The sequence below is a fragment of the Hetaerina americana genome, unplaced genomic scaffold (assembly GCF_022747635.1).
Source record: "Hetaerina americana unplaced genomic scaffold, ioHetAmer1.1.p SCAF_3, whole genome shotgun sequence".
Classification (NCBI taxonomy): domain Eukaryota; kingdom Metazoa; phylum Arthropoda; class Insecta; order Odonata; family Calopterygidae; genus Hetaerina; species Hetaerina americana.
In genome coordinates this window covers 1,850,023-1,865,201 of record NW_027286874.1, presented here as the reverse complement: position 1 = coordinate 1,865,201, position 15,179 = coordinate 1,850,023, and the positions used below count along the sequence as shown (strand labels likewise).

General features: G+C 42.5%; 1 protein-coding gene across 1 annotated transcript in view; it reads right to left on the bottom strand.

Moving 5' to 3' along the window:
- The window catches only part of cwo (transcription factor cwo), a 43,227-nt gene that overhangs the window by 9,446 nt on the left and 18,602 nt on the right, over nt 1-15,179 (bottom strand). The window contains exons 2-3 of the mRNA XM_071587407.1: nt 3,873-3,951; nt 1,422-1,713 (exon numbers count right to left, since the gene is read on the bottom strand). Coding sequence (XP_071443508.1) covers nt 1,422-1,713; nt 3,873-3,951 — 371 coding nt within the window. The remainder of the gene's footprint in view (nt 1-1,421; nt 1,714-3,872; nt 3,952-15,179) is intronic.

Here is a 15,179-nt window from a genome sequence, read left to right as displayed (position 1 = left end):
CCTTTTTGAATTGGAATGGTTGAAATGGATTTAAAAATTATTTTGGTGCATCAGGATTTGACTTGCACACCATGATATATGGAAGTAACAAGCAGCATGTAGCACTCCCAGGCAAAAGTGCCTTTGCTACCACTGCAAATAGTACACTAGGTGCTGACTGCAGCACAGATCAGAGAAGTGAGTCAACACAATTAAACCAGATATCATGTAGTTTTCAGCACATTTCCCATGGACTTTTACGCCTGCATTGTAAATAGCAATTTGTGTTGGCATATAGCCATAGTTTATTAATGCAGCTGCTGGATTCATTTTTTTGGAACACCAAAGGCTACCTCTAATTGTCACTAATACCACCCATTAACACAGACAATTACCAAATTGCAATAAGTCCATGTCCCAGGTAAGATTTGAGCCCATGACCTATGGGCTAGTCATTAAATACACTACCCACAAAGCTTAAAAATCGGGTATTCATCCCATTATATCCTTCACTTTATGAATCTTAAACAGTATCAAGGCTTTACTATGTTCACCTCATTTCCTGGGAATTCAAATCAAATATATGTAGCTTGGTAGACTCTCACTAACCCAGACTCCTATTTGTTCGAAGATAGCAAAAGCAGTAAATATCGGTATACCATTCCTTCTCATAGTCTCTCTTCAGTGAACTTACAGGCCTCACTTAAAATGTTTCAGATAATTCATTTTTACAGCTGTGGATTACAACATTTTGAATGTGGACTCTGAATTGATTGTAAAAATTATGTTCTCTGTGTAAAGTAACTAATATTCAGGTTGGAAATAGGCTGAAATACAATCAATATAATCTACGAATGATTTTTGATTTAAAATAAATTGAAAGAAAAAACAGTTATCACAACTTCAATAATGGATTAGATGATTAATGTGTACAAATGAAAACCTTTCCTACTTGTGCACACACAAAACAGCAACCTATATATGGAAGGCCAAATTCTTCTACATTTAATACTGCACAAAATATTTCACATTTTGAATTCACTTAGGCGTTAATTGGAGTCAGAGTCAGATTAGAGACCCTGGCACATACATTTTAAAGTTGAAATATTCTCTAGTTTGTGAACTGAGTCAGGGGCCCCTCAAACCTGGGACCCTGGAGCAGATGCACCCCGGTTGACATGTCATAGATCAGAGAGCGCACTGAACTCAAGAGATTTGCTTATCCTTACTCTTGAAACTTTGACTACAACATGCTTCTTAGGATGATATTCATTATAGAATTCATCAATTACCATATATTTCCATTCATGCAAAATCAATCATGCAGATTTGCCATGGGTTATATCTATCTCTAGGCTATTTGGAATCGGAGGAGTCAATTCAAGATCTGAGCAGGAGGGACGAGGGACTTGAAAGGGCTCTGGATCTAAATGCTATGCAACCTTGGTGGTTGGACATTGAGGTGATGGCTGGGGAGGATGAGCATGAGCCTGGGGATGAAGATGAGGACGATGCCGTTGGCGGAGGCGTGGGCTGGCCCAGCGGCAGGAATGGCTGCTGCGACTCCTGCAGGTGCCTCATGTGGCGGATGGCCATCTCGATGATCTCTGTCTTCTCAATCCGGCCACGGCCCCTCTTCAAGTACTCGGCAGGGATGAGGCGGGAGAGGTCGGCCAGGCAGCTGTTCATGCGGTCCCTCCTCCGCTTCTCAATGATCCTGTGGGACATTGGGTCCTGCTGACAAGGGCAAACGAGAGGACCAAAGGCAGATTAGAGTTGGGAACTGCAATGCTGGGAAATAATTGACTAACTGCACAAAACCACACATTCACTGCAAGGTTAGGTGACAGGGTTTTGATGTTATTGACAGGCCACAAAGAATAATGCGAGAGACAATAAAAGGAATGCAAGAAAGGGAGAGAGAATGCTCTTTTCTTTATTTGCTCTCGGAGCCTCCCTGATGGTACCCTCCCTGATTGCCCTCCTCCATGGACCCTGAGGAGCCAGTCCTGGCTGGTGCCCAAGGGGCCAAAGCACCACCAGTGGTTGTAGTTTATAGTAGCCAAAACTCAAACCCATGACCCTTGGGAGTCACCAGGCAGAGGCATTTATCCATGTATCTTACCCAGGCATTGTATGCTTTCATACATTTAGTATTTACTCCCATCTGCAGTGTGGTTGTGATTTGTGTAGGTAAAGTATTTCTTGAAATACAATGCCAGCATCTTATGTATGTGTCTCCTTTTCTAACTATTAACTGCCTTGCCTGCCAGATAACTTTGTAGATAGCATGGGAAAAATTTGATAATATTTTTGGCATATAAAAATACATTTATGCTGATTTTTGGATGATGAAGCCACAAAACATATTAAAGGGAATACTTTTAGGTAGTAACATTGGAATGACGAACCACATATACTAAAAGTTTAAGCTGTTTAACAATCTCTGTATATGACCTAAGCTTTGGGGTTTAATTTGCAGTAGAGTAAAACATAAAAAATGGCATAATATTCCCCTCATCTAGCATATTATGAAATTATGATCATAAAGTGTAGGTATTGGCAGGATTATTATTAATTATTTATTTATAATGACCTCAAACCGCTCATACTAAATAAATTACATTTCCCACAGATGTTTCAGAATATGTACTTGGAGAAGTAGAAAGGCATTCTTTCCCATATGTAATGTTGCAGATGCTAAAGAGTTGGGATAAATGAGAAACCCACATTCATCCAAGTCATGTGATAGGAAGACAGACAGACAGGCACTAAGCAAAGTTATAACTTTATTATTAAATGTATAATAAAATCAGTTAACATGTTACTTTTGAGGTACTTGAATGATTCTGCATATTTTTGTTAATTTTATGACAATGAATTGTGTTGAAAAGAGGCTTTATTTCAACATTTTGCACATAAATCCATTTTATCAACTTCTCATTGTGTAATCTATCGAGCCAATGAAATGCAGGGCTGGAAGTATTTCATGTCAGCACAAAGCTCATATATGATGCATGTATTCATGGAGTAGTTTAGGTTATACATGTCATCTTCATGCTTCCATTGGCTTCCATCCTATTTTTTCCCAATAATGTAATTCTTTCTGATCACTCACAAATATTTTTATTGTATTGAGTGGCTTTTTATTTTCTTTAATTCAATAATTAAAACTACGCTGAGTCTCAACAGTGTTCACTTCCCCTAAAGATGAGTTCTAACTTACACATCTAGCCTAGCGCATCTATACACTTTAATCATGGCGAAATTGGCATGGTCAAATATCCAATTCTCAAAGGTTTATTACTGAAAAAATTGGAGTAGCCAGGAAAAACTATGAAATACACGTTGACCATTCCCTTGATTGTACCTTTGGGTCTTTTGATTCATGGGGCAGCTGAGCCCTTCAGGGGCTAAAGTGTTCTTCTCTACTATCAACCTGTATTACCCTTCCTAACAATCTTTATAGGTCTACTACATGGCCAAGTTAAGTTCTCATGATTACTAAACTGCAATCTCACATAACCAAATTTGAGCAAGTTTCACATATGAACAATGTTAGAATGTCAGATAATGAATATCACATTTTACTTGTTTCTAAATGAGTAGAGAGAATGTATTTTAGGGCACAATTTAGGAAAATGCTCTTCAAATGCCCTTCAATTTATAAGAAAGAGAACTAGAAACTGAAAATACGAATTGTTTTTAGAGTAGGCAGACCACGGTCCCATTAGAATGCTTTTAAATATAATAAATGTAACAGATATTCCTCATCCATAGTGAATGACAACCCCGCCCCTTCCAGAACTGGAGGTTTTCCTCCAAAGATCAATTAAGTGTAAATGGAGTGAAAATACCTCTAAAGCCAAACTACAATCAGCTAATTCACTCACCCTGGAAACTCTCCTGCGATATCCATCGTCCCCATCTTCCTCACAATGGCCAGCAACAGTACCTCCAAAGTTGAGATCCCTGCAAAGAAGATTTCTGCATAAGAATCACTTCACACTCTCAAAAACGTCTGCCCCTCATAGCAGGGGCAGAACTAGAGGGGACACATTTCCCACCTCTGAAAATTCCTCAGATTGAGGAAATATAAAGACTCAATAGGTGAGTCTCTTGTGGTGCTATTGAGCAAGCTTATAAAATTTATCAGGCAAACTAATTAAAAAATAAGGAGTTATGAGCATGCTAACATTAACCTGAAGCTTTTTTAGCTTACACATAAATGTGATTGTGTTCATTGGCCTAAAATGTACACTAATACCTTTACACATGCAACACTGTGATATAGAATTTGATATTTTAATATCAGAATACTGAGGAGAGAAAGATTTTGAAAATGTGTGAAACATGAACAGAATAATTTTGAGAATCAACTGAATGAAGGCTTTAATGTAAGTATACATGGCGGTAGAAAGAGGTTTGCAGTGAACCTGCAAACCAATCCAATCAGACAAACTACCCATGAAACTGATGATCAAAACATATCCACTAACACAATTAAAATCTTTGTGTGTCACAAAGATTAGTATGTACATCTTTATTTTTGTTGCAAGAGAAAAACGTAATTTTTAGCCCAAAATTGCTCAAAATAAATTTAATGAACATAACACCCTTTAAGCAAGTAAGGGCTCATCCTGAGCAATTTTATCCAACATTGCTTCACACTCATATTACAATAGTGATTTGTCCATTTCTTATATGTATATGTCAGGTTGCAGAGCCTAATGTGCCACAAACAAACCTCTGCCAAGGGCCTGCCTACCAATTGCTGAGAACCACTTTCACCAACTGGAAGCCATTACCATTCTGTCAATCTGACCATCAGCAAAACGATCATACGACCAAAAATCAAAGACCATGGATATTTTAATGATAATTCTAAAAACATTCCATTAATGCAAAGAAATGAAGGCTGAGCAAGCAATTGGGAGTCAAGGAAAAGCTGACGACTGGGGAAATTGAGCTCCTATGGCCATACAACGATTCACTACCAATCAATACCAACAGACACTCGCTCAACTCAATTTGATGATTCATGAGAATAGTAAAGCATGCTGAGGATCCCTGTTGAGAAAATTCCAGGCAGTGGTGAAGAAGGAGTCAAAGGCAGATAGATACCAGTGACCAACCCACAAGGAAACCAAGTTCACAACAAATGAATATGCACTCACACCAATGGAAACACACACACACATATATAGTATTCTTTCAATTTGGCTGACAGGGAAATGAATCTCTAAAATTAAGTCCAAATGTAAAAAAACACACAAAAGGAATTGCGATATGACGACACATGCATTATGACACCATTTCGATACTTTTTTAAACTGACAAGTTTATAAATACAAATCGAAATGGATGACTTTTATGATCTCCATGCCGATGTTTTTTCTTCACCATATCGATCTTTTGTTTACATCGAATATCGGAACTGCAAAGCGTACATAGGTATCGCAGAGTTCTGCTCCCCATGGCACCCGCTTTCGGGGTGAGAGTTCGGAGTCATCAGTACTGAAAACTTCCCGCGGCAAAAATTAAACGTGACTTCCCTGTCGGTCAATATGCTTTCCTCGCATTTCGAACCCATTTCGGATTGGCTTGGGCTCAACGTATCCGGTGGGAAATATATTCTGAATTCACAGCCCCGTCTGCCATGGATCTCATGCAGCCCCACCCCGGTGCCTCCTTCCCCAATCTTCACGGCCTCCCTCCCGCCCACCCGCACTCCCTCCCCCGCCGACCCACGGCCGCTGGAGAGGCGGTCGTCGAAATCGCCGCCGCCGTAGCTTCCCGAATGACAGATGTCTGTCTGTGGCGGGGGAGGGAGGAGAAGGGAGCACTCGTGGACCACGTGACGCACCCAGAGCGAGCGTCACCCTTCGAATAAGGCGCGGCGTGGAGAGGGGGGGGGGTCAGGGCACGGGTCACGTGTCACCTTCCGCCAAACAAACACGTACGCACTGCACATCCACGGATCATTGAACTAACTTATCCAGCCCGTCAGTCGGTTTTAATAGGTTCTCACCTGGTCCAAAGTTCACCCCCCCCCCTTATTCAACGAGTGAAATATTAGCCGGGTATTATCAAGGGGCCTTTTCCTTTGCCGCCTGCCGTTTCTCAGATCTACACGGATGCGATATACACGAATTGCTGAGGGAAATACAATGATCGAGAGATCTCGAAGTTGCTTATTTACAGGCTTATCGACGGGTTCTGCTTATTTACAGGATATACATAAAATAACACACCGACTCTCTCATCTGAAAGTGGAGTGACGGGTTTGATAGGAGAGGGAACCGAGAAAATCACGGGTGACTGCGGTCGAAGAGAGAACTAAAGGATTCTCAGGGTCGGGGGCGTTTGCGTGAATCTACGTATGAATACGTGAAGAAAGCGGAGGAAGAAGAATGCAAAGATTAGATGATATGGAACATGAGGATATGTGAAAGGGAGGACGCTTCCGCTACCGCGAACGCATTGTTGCTTTTTTCTCAAGAGTGGTCGGCGTGAAATGTTTGAAAGAAGTCCGCGGGGGAGGCGTTAAAAGAGTGGTGACAAGAGTCACCTTGGAGTCGCGCACGGATGGATTCCCGTCAAAACCGTGCATCACGTGGCCCGCAGATGCACGGATGGCCCTTAAAAGCGTCACAGTTCGGCGACCCCCTCAGCGGCATCGGCGATGCGATAGCCATCGTCGCCTTTGACGAACGCCAGTCACCGTCACACCTCACGTGGCGCCGTTCACTCTATAAAATATTGCAAGAAATCGCCACCACACGGACACAACTCGGCGTCCGGTCGCGCTCCCCAGATGCCTCCGGACATGCGTCTCAGTATCTGGGAAAAAAAATGTCGACCAAAGGCAATGCCGAGACGTCGCTTCAATAAGCGGGCGGAAATTCTCACCGCGCGGGATGGGATACAACCTACCCCCCTCCCCTTCTTTCTCCCCGGGCTGCCTCGTATGGGAAGAGCCTCTAAAAAAGAGGAATCGGAGGGACTCCCTCTCCCCGCATACATACTATCGTATATATCTGTGGGCAGCGACGGAAGTAATCTCGACGAAAGTTGACCGTCCGGGTCCAAGCGAATTATTCCGAGGGGAGGCTGTGCACACGTAGGCTACCCCCCCCCCCCCTGCAGATGCCGGGCCGCACGTGGCCGGCTCCCCTCTCCCTCCACTCCACTCCTCCGCACACACACGCACGGGTGCAGAGGCGCGCACATTCGAACGCCAGCCCCGGGGATCACTCCCGATTCTGTCGACCTGCCCAACGATGATGTAAAACCATTAAGGCCACCGTCTCCCCATCCAGGGGCGGACGCGGACGGAGGAGCGGACTATGCAGGGGGAGCGCTCCCCTTACTGGAGAAAGGGAAAGAAACATTTTAATGTAAAATTTGGAGTGAAGAGCATTTTTCCCAAATGTACCAGGACAGGTTTCGAATATTGTTTGTGCTACTTGCTGATATTTAATTAAGCATCTCCTTGTGAGTAAATTTCGCGAAAATTTCTACACTATTACCATCAGATGTCCTTTCATACGCATATTCCAGATGGATTCATAATTAAAACATTATCTACCCTGTTATAATGGTAGGATCCTTTTCGTTTCCTACTTTTCTTATTTTAAAATTGGCAGTATTAAAAAATTAATAATACGAGCCAAACAGGAAAACATTTAGCAAAATATTTTGAGCAAAAATGTCTTGAAAAAACAGAGTAGGTATTACGCAGAAGGGTGACCGCAAGTATCTTGAATCTGCCCCCCCCTCCCTCCCTCATATTGGGCAGCTGATCAACGTATTCACAATGCTGGCGCGGGATTACCAGATAACTGACTGCCTTTGATTTTACCGATATTTTGTTTAAACCTATAAAATGTGAAAGGTCATTTCATCAAAGCTGTGGTTGAAGTAACTCAAGGGCTAATAGCACATTCATTATTCGTTGGAAGAAGAGATAGTAACTTTTGCGTTCGTCAAAAGTTATATTCACTCTTGATAACACTAGCCAAAACATTTTTAATTTTTAGTTTTCAGGCAATTGAAGTCCGTCCGTTATTTAGCAAAACAAAATCCTGATATAATGAAGTATTTTTATGATACCTATTTTGTTGAATATGTAAATTAGTTGATATGAATTGAAGAAATGCATTAAAATTTAATTTAAATACATAAAAAAACTAAACTGGTAATAATAAGCGCTTCTGTCTCTTCTCTCGATCGAATAATTTTAGGAGCGCCTTCGCCAACATTCGACTAAATCACTGAGCACTGAAAAAATTAAATCCAAACACCTAATCAGCACTTATATATTACCCTCTGCTACCACACGGGCGAGTGGCAGGGGGTGTTAGAATTAGGCGGGCTAATCCGAAAATATACGGCTAATTTTTTTAAAGTGATCCGGTAATTTCCATAATTCACCAAGACAACGTACGAGTAAATAACTATGGCAATAGGTAATACCTGTACCCACTTCATGACATCTGCGCATTACATAACTATCTTAACACTTTCCACTTTCTCATGATCAGCTTTGCAAACAGGATTATAAGATAGAAACAGAACCATAGGAATATTATTACAACCACACGGCACATTATGTTACGCTATGTGCCTTTTATCGCAGTACATTTACGGGCAACGTCTGACTCACCTAAAAGATGGTGGATTGGAGTCGAGGCCATCGATTATTCACGATGCTTGTGCGTTATGCTAAAGCTGCATGACGGACAATATGATATAAGGTTGGTGCACTTCTGATGAGTTGAGCGCACATTTTGGTGCGTCCAAGAGAATTTTGGAGCCAGGGAGCAGGTAGTGGCGTGATTCCAGGGATGCTGGGGCGACCCAGGGCCGCGGGGAACGAGAGGAGGCGCGATTCCGGGCAAGACGTGCACGTTGACGCACGAGGGTTCGACGCTCGCCGGTCAGCAAGCGCTGAATTTGTCGATCTGGCGCCCATTTGAAATCTCCAACCCCGCCCCCCTTTCAAGTACCAACGCGGCCACGCAAATAGTACAACATATTTTCAATTGAAATTCAACGCCCTTAGCGAGGGGGGTGGGCGAGTGACTGGAATCGGAGGGGGGGGGGCGTGCTGTTCATCTGGAAACTTCTTTTTCCGCTAAAAAGAGCTATTTCCACCGTTACTCACTTGCCCTTAAAAATCACAGCAATATCAAGCTGGAGACTGAATTTAGAAGGTGGTCGGAGAGCTACTGAATTAATACTTGACCCTACGGCTTGTGAAATACATTCTCCGGGAAATGCACACCCATTCACTGAGTAATGCACACATTCATGTACCACCAGCGGTATTCCACCAAAGCTTCATTCTCGTCTACGTCATCTACCCATTAAATATGGCTTTGGGCGGTCCTAAGCACAAATCATGCACCGCTTATCGTGTGGACTTCCGCTTGATTGACCTAGATTATTTCCCTGGTCAGTCCTACGTGCCTACTACCTGCCTACATGCCGTCTGAAAAGCCCACTCTCTTCTTTCCTCTTTCCTGTCTCCCTTCTGTCGCGGCCTCATCAATGTCCCACAACATCTCAATATTTCCTCCATCCACTTTATCTGCCTTCTTCCGATTCCCTATCGAGCGACCGCCCCTCTTCGCACACCACATCTTAAGATCCTTCGTTCTCTCTGCTCAACGTGTTTTATCCTTGCCCACATCTCAACTCTCTTTATCCACTCCCATTCTACTTGTCTGAAAAGGCCTGGTTTTGAATCCATATGAACTTCCACATTGAAAGTTATCCTAATCTTCTCTCGAACTCGTCACTACGTTTGTTGTCATCAATTCCCTTCTGGTAACTAATTCTTTTGCCAACGCAATTATTTTTCCTAAGTCCCTCATCCTTCGTCAATTTTCCTCCAAAGTAATACCCAAATCCGTAAACTGCTCCACCCATTCTATTTTATTATCTTACACTTTATTATTTTTAAATTGATTTCTTCTCGATAATTTCATTACTTTTGTTTTCTAGTGACTAATCCTCATTCCATGATTCTCGCATTGCTCCTGTACATATATTCTCTACAATAACTGCAATCCCTTCTCTGTCTGACTTAAAATTGATTGATTATCCGCAAAACTGACTTAATCACCTTTCCGCCTATTTTAGTTCCCGACTGCTGCCCTTGCATGTGCCGTCTGATTCATACACAGGTTTCGATGAAGTCACCTATTCCTCCAGCCCAACCCTTCACACATTCCGCAGTATTTCCATCAGCTTTGACCACTCCACTTGTCGCCTTCTCAAAGTCCACGATTCACACAAAACTATCCTTATCATATTCTACGTACATTCCTTTCTCCCTCGATTATTTCATACCACTTGTCATTTCTCCTTTGGTTAATTACTTCTAATTTCTAAAATAGTTTTTATCCGTCCAATTGTCCCCTTTGATACTCTCACTAGTCCGTTTGTAAGGTATACATACCTTTCCTCAACAATTCCCATCTCTCAATTCTCAATTACATATTTATTTAGTATTTCTTGGCAGTGCACCCATTAAAGCTTCAAAATTCCACTTTGACACTTCCCTTCTCTTCCTAATGATTGCGAATTTTTAATTTGAATTTCATAAGGACTGCATCGCGCTCCGAATGCGTCCCTGAGAAGTTATGCGACTTGATGACGCTGTCCATAAATTGGTGGCGGCGGGGTAACGTCCTCGCCGGTAAATCCAGAGGTTGCGGATTCCATTCCCACCTAAGCGGGTTTTCCTCTTCCTAGGGAATGGGTGTTTGTAATTGTCTTCAATGTAACGTTCAGGGATTAGGCGGAAGAAGGGACTTCACTGGTGGAAGGAAAGGGGAATATATTCGTGAAGTCAATCTCGCCCAAACGAAGTCGTTAAATTGATAAATATACTCATTATCCTGCTCCCCAACTTCCTATTAGGTACAACAGCTATTCCACATATACTTTCTCCCACTGCTGTACATTAATCTGTAACTACCACACCAGTAATCCCCTCTGTTTTCCCATCTCACCCCACACAGTCCTGCATGTCTCCACCTCTTTCCTGTAGTGTTTGTGTCAAAAGGAACGCAGGGAAGTGAATAGCGACCAGTATGCCTTTCCGGCGTCCGTGAAGAAGGCAAAAGAAAGACTAATAGTGGACGAACTAGCCTAAAAGAACTAACTCTAAGGGGCTACATGTGCCTAGGAATAGTTCGCATAGACAGAAGGATGAATTAAAAAACCTTAAATATTGATAACTATTACATATAAAACAATTAGAATTGGAAAACAGTTGCGATTGGAATTCCGTTACATGACGTAGAGGTACTTAAAGACTCATCCTCTAGCAAAATAATTTCATCCATTCATGCACACCACAAAAAAAGAAATTAAAGCCAGGTAACCTGCTGGACAGAGGGTCCGTGTTCAAATATGGGAGGCGCCATTAGATTCACTCGAGCAGTTGATTTGCCAAGTACCTAACAGGTCTTTCAGAGATACCCGCAGCCGCACAGGGGAGGGAACTAGCCCTCATCATTACCCTATCTACCTCCTCATTTCACATGTTGCGAGGTTTAGTGCAGGGTGAGTTCTTGGTCACTCATGCATTCAATCTTCGGGCTGATTACTGTGGCATGGTTTGGTTTAATATGCAAGCGTACAGCCGACATTGGCAATCATGTAGCCAGTGAAGTTTCCCAATTCCAAGAACTTCCGAGAGATATACCCTTAAAAAAAACAAGAAGCAAATAAATCTGGGAAAATAAGACTGACATTGACTTGCTCCCGAGCCTAGTCAGTGAATTTCCCTAAATCATCCTCTTTTTTTTAAGTCTTTAGAAGATCTTGTGGATCCGCTTCAACCTCGAACGTGATCGATTGATTACGCACTGCACGCAAAGTACCACGAAACATCCGTCTTGCTAAGCTCTGGAGACCCCTTTAACAACTAGGTTTGTTCTATTTCAGTATACTTCTCCCACATCTTCAAATGAAGATTACATTCCTTAGAATATTCACTTTCAGGGCGAAAAAACAAATAAGTATTCCGTTGTGAATAACTGATCGAAGCACTTTTCCACTTGGGAAAAGTGCTTCGATCAGTTATTCATTATGTTCGACTTCCACCGCATCACGCCTGAAGCTACTCAAGTATTCCGTAACTTTCTCAGGACTTACAGAAACTTTTATAACAGACTCTATTGTTCCTCAGCCAATGACGCAAAAATCGCAGTGTGTTCCTATTGTATTGAGACTAATGAAGAAATACATGACACTTGGTGGACATTTGGAAGAAGGAAAAAAGTGATGGAGGGGATACACGCGACGCGAAATGCTCCGAAATGAAATAAAACGGCCCTGGGTGAATTATGAAAAGTGGCCACAAGCCGACAAAAACATTGCAAAGTGCACTTTGCTCTCCGAGCCAAGTTTGGGTCATGTACCAACCGACAGGTGGGGGACATAGGACAGGACACGCCCCCCCCCTCTCCAAAGGAAGGAGAAAAATGTTACTGAAAATGCTGAAGAGGAAAATATTTTGTGTATTTCCTCGGAAAATATAAATCCATAGACAAATAATACATTTTTAAAACTTCCGTGCAATCATTGAGTCTTAACGATTGATTCTCTTTCTCTCACACTCTACCATCAATCTTTTTATGCTTAGAATTATTTCATTTTGAATAATAACTAAAGGAATCAACCGAAAACATTCATCTAAAATGCACTCGTATATGCACAATTGTTATTGACTACGCCCATTATATGTGTCCAATCCTGTGCCAAATCCGAAGTTGGCCGGAGTAGATTGAGTCCGACGACCCGTCCCGACCGACCCCTTGGTTGACGGGAGCGTTTTGGTGTCCGCTATTTGTCCCCAACCTTTCGCCACTGTGGCCACGGGGCGCCCGTCATTGCCACGAGCAGTGGCAATGACGGGCGTAAGTGACCTCGCCTCCAGCAGGAGAGAGGAGGGGACCGAGCATCCGGTGACGATGTGACCGTCCGCGTTTTACTTTCGCGTGTGTCCATTCCACAGAATCCCCCATTCCACGCTGTAACGCCGAAGATGTCGAAAAGCCAGGGCACTCCCCTCTTGAGGTCCCCCATTCCCCAATATAAGGAAGGACTTCAGCACACTATGAGGCAATCTCATGAAAAACGTTATGTACGTTCTCCATTCCTTTGGAATATGTCGCGCAATTGTTGGAAAGATCTGTCCACAAGCAAAATGAAAAATATAGTGTTTGATTTTTTTAAAAGACTACGCCTTTACTTCAAATAGAACGAAAAAGTAGAAACATATTTACTGCGGCAGATAAGTAATTCTCATCCTGACAGTAGATAAAAATATAACCGTGGATGCTTTTCACTCGTTTTCATACGTAATGGATTAACTCACAGTATTCTTAATTTACTAGGAATGATTTATTTACAATTATTTCTTAACATAAATGTAAGCATGAATATTTTTCGGCTACTGAATAAAGATTTCATTGAAATGTACAATGAAAAAATAATATGAACAGTCATTACTATCATCATCGGCAGTCCATCGGTTAAGGTAGGTTTTGAATGAACACAAGCTACCGAAAGTTACGGCGACAATTCCCTTGCCTCTCCTAATAAAACACAACCTGACTTCCGACATTACAATAAACGCCTCTTCAATTCTGCTTACTTCCTTCCTCCCTTCATTCAGTCCAACATCCCTGTCGTATTCCTGCTCTTTCCTCGTTTGCCTAACATTCTCCCCTCTATCACAGTCCTCAACATTCCATTTCCAATCAATATCATCATTTTATCCATCTTTCTTACCTCCTTATTATTTCTTACAACAATCCCCTCCCTCGCCATGCCTAGCACTCTCACGTTAGTTTTCCATTCTGCCTCACCTAATCTTTTTATTTTGCTCCTGAAATTTCTCTAACTTTGACGACGTAGGCGATCTACTTTCCTTTTGACTGATGCACTGGGACTCTGCCGAGTACTTACCCCATTTTTGCCCTCCCCCCTCACGCGTCCTTATCGATTTGTCAGAAAGTTTCTAGCAAAATAATGTGTTGCACTGCTAAACACTGACTTGAAATGAACCTTTTCCAGAGAGATGCAATTTAGAATTATCCCTCAATGGACGGCCAATGGCAGCCATCCAGCCCTCCGTCCTCGGGTCGATGAGGGTGAGTGAAAATTTATTAAGGCTTCCGCGTGACGCGGGGAGAAAATTCGAACTCCCGTCGATGAGACGTCGCAATTGAATCCTTGATTCTTTGGAAAGCTCACGCCAAGGCTCAGCGTTAATTCTGCGTGTTTATTTGGACGCCTAATTGGTTGCTATGCGATTTTCTATGTCAAAAACTCCATTTAAAACTTTGAGGAGCCATAACAAGGGGAATATGCGATCCATACCAAAGATCCACGCATCTGATCACTAGCACAAGTTCCAAATGGTAATAGGTGCTTCGCTCTAACACGAATATTCAATTCACGACTTCGGAAATGACAAAGTCTTCGAATGAGAGGAAGATTTTGAACGGTTCCCGAAAACGATTACACACTGGCACATCATGTATTTCAAGCCACCTTGCAGTAAGGGCGTGTGGCAGAGGGGAGAGTCACCAGCTATGAGGGTAATAGATGATACTTTGGCGATTCCAATTGCTCTAAGTGATTTACAAGGTTTGTATAAAAAGCATCGGCAACAATTGTTTCCTGACGTATGCGTGAAGTGTTGAATTCAGACTGTCGGTTAAGTGCCCCCATGATCGCAGATCGTATTGGCATTAATAAGAAGACAGTGCAAACACCAATATTACTGAAAATTTGGCGATGCGAAAGACCTGGGCTAAACTCACCCCGAAGGTCTTTGGGCGGAAAGCCAAAAGAAGAATGGAGTGTCTGCTTGCGAAGACCTTCTGCAACGACATCACGACGATTCCCCAACCCCCTTACAGTCCCAACTTGGCACCATCAGACTATTTCCTATTCCCAAAAGTGAAACCTACCCTCAAAGGACGCCACCATGGGACCCTAAGTGCCGCCAAAGCAGATTACACGCGTACCCTTGAAGACCTTCCGGAATCCTCCCACCCAGGGAGCCTTTGAGTGGTGGAAAAGCCGTTGGCAAATGTGTGTTGACGCTCAAAGGGTGTAATTTTGAGGCATTGCAGCAATATTTGAAATAAATCTATTTTTCCGAAACT